The sequence below is a fragment of the Aethina tumida genome, chromosome 1, assembly GCF_024364675.1.
Source record: "Aethina tumida isolate Nest 87 chromosome 1, icAetTumi1.1, whole genome shotgun sequence".
NCBI lineage: Eukaryota > Metazoa > Arthropoda > Insecta > Coleoptera > Nitidulidae > Aethina > Aethina tumida.
Window position 1 is genome coordinate 4,262,184 of NC_065435.1, and position 6,867 is coordinate 4,269,050.

A 6,867-nucleotide genomic window follows, 5' to 3' on the forward strand; every position below is an offset into this window, starting at 1 on the left:
TTAGTCATACAATAAATCATGAATGACACCGTCACAATTTTTGTCTGTTTATTTGTACTTCAAACAAACCAATAATGAATTTATTATATCTAAAGTTTAGCAGTTGAACAAGTTCTAGGATTTATTGTATGGCACCTTTGCACACAAGGTTACTTGTTATTCAGAACTCATCAAATTGTATAATAAATATGTTTTGAAATACTCGTTACTAATTAAACCCTTTTTAATCCAGGTTGGGTCTCTGACAAAATTTATCAATATCAGTTCTTTCAAGTCATACTATGACACCATCACAAATTTTTTTTGAATATTTTTACTCTAAACCAACATATTAATTACTTTGCTGCTTATGAAATTAACATAACTGCACATAAAAGACTTTTAGCCTTATAATATCTAATTTTTAGAAATGAATTCTAGGATTTATTGTATGGTAAAATTGTATGCAACTCATCAAATTGTATAATATTTGTGGACAAATATGTTTTAAAATATTAGTTATTAAATATATCCCTTTCTAAACCAGGTTTTGCCTCTGAAAAATCCAATAAATGTGCAAAGTCATACTATGACACCATCACAAACTTTTCTGATTATTTTTACTCTAAACCAACAAATTAATCACTTTGCTGTTTATGAAATTAACATAACCACACACAAAATAGTTTTAATATTATTCTATCTAAGTTCTAGCAATTTAATAGGTTCTAGGATTTACTGTATGGTACCATTGCATGCAAGGTTACATGTTATTCACAACTCATCAAATTGTATAATATTTCTGGATAAATATGTTTTAAAATGCTAGTTACTAATTAGATCCCTTTCTAAATCAGGTTTTGCCTCTGAAAAGTTTACCAAGACAATTAATTTCGGTGCTTTCAATAAATATACAAAGTCATACTATGACACCATCACACATATCTGATTATTTTTACTCAAAACCAACAAATTAATTACTTTGCTGCTTATGAAATTAAAATAACTACACACAAAAGAGTTTTAGCGTCTAATTTTTAGAAATTAAATGAATTCTAGAATTTATTGTAGGAGTACCATTGCATGCAAGGTTACATGTTATTCGCAACTCATCAAATTGTATAATATTTGAGGACAAATATATTTTAAAATACTAATTATTAAGTATACCCCTTTCTCTGAAAATCCAAAAGTTTATCAAGTCAATTAATTTCAATTCTTTCAATAAATATACAATGGCACCAACACAAATTCTTTCTGATTATTTTCACTCTAAACCAACAAATTAATTACTTTGCTGTTTATGAAATTAATATAACTACACAAAAAAAAAAATAGTATATTAAGTTTGCCAACACAATTTATTTTAATTCTTCCAATAAATATACAAAGTCATACTGTGACATCATAACAATTTTTTCTGATTATTTTAACTGTTAATCAACAAACAAATTAATTTGTTGTTTATGAAATTAACAAAACTACACACAAAATAGTTTTAGCATTATCTAAGTTTTATCATTTAAATAAGTTCTAGGATTTATTGAATGGTACCATTGCATGCAAGGTTACATGTTATTCACAACTCATCAAACTGTATAGCATTTGTGAGTAAATATGTTTTGAAATACTGATTACTAACTGAATCCCAGTTTTTACCTTTAAAATTAAAAGTTTAGCAATCCCTTGATGTAATAAAGTTCAAACCCTGAAAACTTAATTATATAAATCGTTACTGGCGCCAACATATTGTGGTAACAAAACAAGTTATCACACCTCCCAGCAACGACTAGTAGATTTAACAATTAAATATCAATGATTCTCAATAAATAAACATTTTAATTGATGCACGTTTTGCATACAATAAAATGTTTAGGCAAGTTTTATAAACTTTTAATGTGATCAACTATTAATTAATTAATTAAAGCGAAACAGGCAGTTTAAATTGTTTAAACCCTGAAAAATTTAATTATAAATTATAATTACTGGCGTCAACATGTGTAATAAAATTATAAAACGAGTTGTCACACCTCCCAACAACAACTATTAGATGTATAAAAATTTAACATCAATTAAATATCTATAAATCTCGATAAATATTTCAATTGACGCACGTTTTGCATACAATTTGAAATTTGCATTACAGAAATAGCTTGAGCAAACATCTACACAAACCGTGAAACTAATTTGTTGAACATATTCTCGGCGAAAATTGCGTCTCCAATAACAGCATTGTTCCAGTGTGTTTGTAAAAATCGTAAATACGTCATAAACCAAACGAAACTACATTTAGAATTTAACGATTCTTATCACATTGATTGTAATCTTTATTTTTTTTCTGTGCAAGCATTACTAACATGGTTGTTGGTAAGTCTGGATGTTGTCATATTTCCATCCACCACAATCGGTTTATAATTTGTGTAATTTGTCTTGCAGATACTAAAAACAGTGTTGGTCTAGTGGGTTGTATAGAGGAAGTCGCACACAATGCCATTGCTGTGTACTGGAACCCAATGGAAAGCCCTGCCAAGGTAACCCGTTTTTTGCGTTCAAAATTTTGAGTTTACTAACGAATTTGTTGGGTTTTTAGATAAACATAGCTGTACAATGCCTGAGTACAGACTTCAGTAGCCAAAAGGGTGTGAAAGGTCTTCCACTCCACCTCCAAATCGACACCTACGAAGATCCCAGAGATACGAACATCTTCCACCGAGGTTATTGCCAAATTAAAGTGTTCTGTGATAAGGTAAGACTAGTGTTGTAATCTTTAGTACCGGGTCCTTAAACCTGAGCCATTTTTAGGGCGCTGAACGTAAGACTAGAGACGAAGAAAGGCGAGCAGCCAAAAGGAAAATGACGGCAACGGGTAGGAAAAAGCTGGACGAACTCTACCACCCGATGTGCGAAAGATCCGAATTCTACAGTATGAGCGATCTGAACAAACCACCCGTGCTGTTCTCGCCGGCCGAAGACATCGACAAGGTATGTACTCGAAGTAATCGCACCTTCCCGACGCTGGGAAGGTTGTCACACTTGGTGGTTGATTGTTGGGATTGTCGTATTGAAATGTAGTATTTTCCCCAGCTGACGTCGATGGAACTGCAAGGTTTCTACGCACCGCACGACACGGACGGCTCGCTGACAGGTCCCGTCGACCACGTGAAATCGGGTTCGCAATTCTTGTTGCACGCGGCCACGAAACCTCCCACGACCCCCACATTAAAATTCCACAACCACTTCCCCCCGGAGACCGACAAGAAGGACAACATTTTGGAGTCGAGCTTGACGACAGACGGTAACGTGTTCTCGCCACCGTTGAAGAGGCCAAAAATGATGACCGGAGGACCGGGCAGTGTCGGTCCTCCTCCGTTGAATGAGAGGGTGATGTTGTACGTGCGCCAGGAGAACGAGGAGGTTTACACTCCCTTGCACGTGGTGCCACCCAGCACGGCGGGATTATTGAATGCGGTAAGTGAAGCCCATTAGTAACGCTTAGCTTGTTGCCTAACGTGCATGGAATGGACGTACTGGGCTTTTACATTACATTTCATCGTTCGGTTTTAATAACAATAAATAACTAAATGGCATGTCGATTAACATCATGTATCACCTACGTGGGATCAGTTCACTTTTGCTAGCTCCACGTATCATTTCAAAAGCTCAGTACTTCTTCTAAATCTATGCTAAATGAAGAAAGACAGAACATTTATTAGTATGCAATTCGAAGTTTAATTTCTGTTTTCCTTATTTTGCAGATTGAGAATAAGTACAAAATAAGCGCTTCCAGTATTAATAACTTATTTAGAAAAAACAAAAAAGGGTAAGTTAGTTTTTTAAATTAGTTTAGATAGATTTTGGAGTAGTTGTGAGAAAGTGAACTGGAGATACTAACAGTATAAAGCACTAACAGTTCGCAAATACTAAGCACTAGGGGCGCCCACATTTGTAAAAAAATACACACTGTTTCACACCAGATAAACTTTCATCCATTTCCGGAACCATCCATAAATGGATCAAAGTCTGAAAATGCTCCAATTCGTTCAACTATTTTTCAGTCGTTCATTATCAGGTGATTGGAGCAATTTTGGCGCCCTGTTTATCGTGCAATACACACTTTCAGAAACGTTTTTGCTGGATACTGTTTAGGATTAGCATCACACTATTGATTGATTACTGGAATATATCAGCTTTCAAAATTTGTTGCTAATGTTGATGCCCGTTTAGATGGCTGATTAGTTCCATTTGCTAGAACTGCCTATTACAAAATTGTTGTACTTTTATACACCGACAACGAAATCACTTCATCATATTTTGTACTCGAGTCATGAAGCTGAAGGATTTCGTTGTCAACTCAATGCACCAGAAGACACATTACAAAAGAGCAGTAGTAGCAAATCTCCATTCTTAGAGTAATCACAAAATCTTATTTAGAAACTTATTATCAAAAACATTTGATAAAATGCCAAAGGCACATAGTGAAATCGCGATTTCGATTGATGTAGGTCATTAATGTTATTAATAATTGATAAAAAGGTACTTTCTTGAACAATGCAACAATAATAATCACACAAACTGTACTTCAAGTCGCCTGAGCGCTTTAGGCCGCAGTTATTGCATATGAGATTTATGAACTTTCACTCGTTACCGACCAAAAAAGTGAAATTCGCGGATAACGTACGACCATCGGATGCGATTGAAGATCAGTTTGTTGATTAAAACTTCTATAAATACTGAAAACACAAAACAAATTTTGTTTGTTAGATTTAATGTGCTGATTTTAGCGTCCGATTATGTAGATAATCGGTGTAAGTTGGGTGTGTTCTCCAGTTTTCTTCGACAACACTTAATTAACTGTTCTGACGTGAAAATAAATTTGACTTTCTTTTTCAGCATTACGGCCAAAATTGATGATGATATGGTTGCGTACTACTGTAACGAGGATTTGTTTTTGTTGGAGCTGAAGGCAGTCGATGAGGACTTGTTTGACATAACTTTTGTGGAGCTAATGGACCACTGATTAACTTTTTATGAAACCGCCATTGATATTATATTACGTACTTATGAAATATCATTTTGTTGTGATTGTTTTTTTACGATGTAATGTTTAAGAGCGCATTTTATTATTGTTTATAGATTTTAGAATGTTTTATAACTGTCGAAACATTTTAATCCATTTAAGTTATTGTTAGTGTTTGTTTTTATTATTTTTATGTGATCACATGTTATTTGAAAAATATGAGTGTGATCATTAACATTGAATGTAACTGTAATATTATAAATTTTTATATTTGGTGGCAATGTTTATTATTGTTTTCAGAAATTGCATATTTTTATTACATTTATATAGTTAAGGTTTACATCATTTTATATTATTATATATAATTAATTGGTCACCAATGATCTCAAAATTCAAGTGTGTAAATGATCTTAACACATAAATCAATATGTACAGTATCTGCGGGAAAGGTCAAGGGAAAACTCATTTTTGTATATAGCTTTAGAATATATATGTTTTGTACATAGTGACCAGCCATGACGTAGAGAAAACACCTTAAGTGTTTTGTGATAAGGAGTACTGAAGAATTAGACGCAGAGCAAGCAAATTCACTCATTGACTCTTTGAAGCCCATAAATTATATATTTTATATTAAATAGTTAGCCTCCCGGACTTCGACTAGTTGATCATTGTTCTCAGAATTTTCTTTCAATTTTTTTTTATATGACTCAATTTCAACGTTGCGAGAAGAACAAGATTACCAAGCTCGCACAAAAAAAAAATTTAATCGTACCTGACTTATGCTTTATCAATATTTCTTATTATTGTTTGTTTGTTTTTTTAAATTCAAAACGTGGTTTTAACTACTTTTGAGGTACAATTCTTCAATCGCAGTGCAGAGTCGGCCTTACTCAGTTTTTGCTCACTCTGTATTATATATATAAAACGGAATTTTTCTTTATCTGAGGAAATTCTACGTGGTACTGATATTGAGATTTTGTCTTGTACATTGTTTTCTTCTCATAATTTATTTTTTGTGCGCAACTATCATAGTCGGTTGCGTACAATTTTTTCAAATGATATTAGAGTAGTTATGTTAGTTTAATTAAAATAGCTCTCTGTATCCAAACTTTTAGTTTATATATCAAAGAAAAGATTGTTATGTAAGTGTACTGTAACCAACGACTTGTCTTCATTGGTCATTATTATAATAATGATCATATGATGATATTATTCGCAATATTATTTAAGGTTTTTTTATAAATGTACGATTTGAGTTTATAAATAAAATACTATATATTTTATACTTATTTTTATTTTTAATTTCCACTCTTTATTTTATAAAAATGTAAATAATTGTATTTAATACTTAAATTGTTGTCCATTATTGCTTTATGTAACAGTAGTTCGAAAAAATTCAAGTTAAAATACAAGTTATATTCCTGATATTTCAGGAATTACCGAATTTTAAAAAATTAGTCGTTGCGCCATCTGTTTTCAAATATGCACACCAAAAATAACATTCTCAAATTTCTCTTTGTGCTTTACTTCTAATGATAAATTACAAGATATAAAAATATAATCATTACTACATTCTCAATAACGTATGAATGAGTATTTTTACCCATAATTTTATAATTTTTAGTAACCAAAAAGTTATTGATTTTAATACAATGTATATTAATCAAAAGTCTTTTAAATCACATTAATTATATAAAACATTTGTGTCTAGTAACATATCAAATCATTTTTCTAACTAGTCTCAGAAACTTGATCTTTAAAGTTAACAACAAGATTATTATTTCTCCTGAATAGAAAACTTTCCTGTTAGGATGTGTCCTGTAGACGCAAGATATTGAATGTGTAGAGATGTCCACATAAATATTAAGTTA

General features: G+C 31.9%; 1 protein-coding gene across 4 annotated transcripts in view; it reads left to right on the forward strand.

Annotated features, from left to right (window-relative positions):
• LOC109609469 (protein grainyhead) overlaps positions 1 to 6,281 on the forward strand; it is a 101,174-nt gene extending 94,893 nt beyond the window's left edge. For 2 of the 4 annotated variants that reach the window (XM_049968339.1, XM_049968342.1), the window contains 6 exons: positions 2,416 to 2,510; positions 2,570 to 2,725; positions 2,782 to 2,961; positions 3,064 to 3,447; positions 3,735 to 3,799; positions 4,870 to 6,281. In XM_049968339.1, the coding sequence (XP_049824296.1) occupies positions 2,416 to 2,510; positions 2,570 to 2,725; positions 2,782 to 2,961; positions 3,064 to 3,447; positions 3,735 to 3,799; positions 4,870 to 4,996 (1,007 nt within the window). In that variant the 3' untranslated portion in view covers positions 4,997 to 6,281. Of the gene's footprint in view, positions 1 to 2,415; positions 2,511 to 2,569; positions 2,726 to 2,781; positions 2,962 to 3,051; positions 3,448 to 3,734; positions 3,800 to 4,869 lie in introns of all 4 variants that reach the window. The other 2 variants (XM_020026125.2, XM_049968341.1) reach the window with 2 other exon arrangements.
• Positions 6,282 to 6,867: the final 586 nt, after the last annotated feature.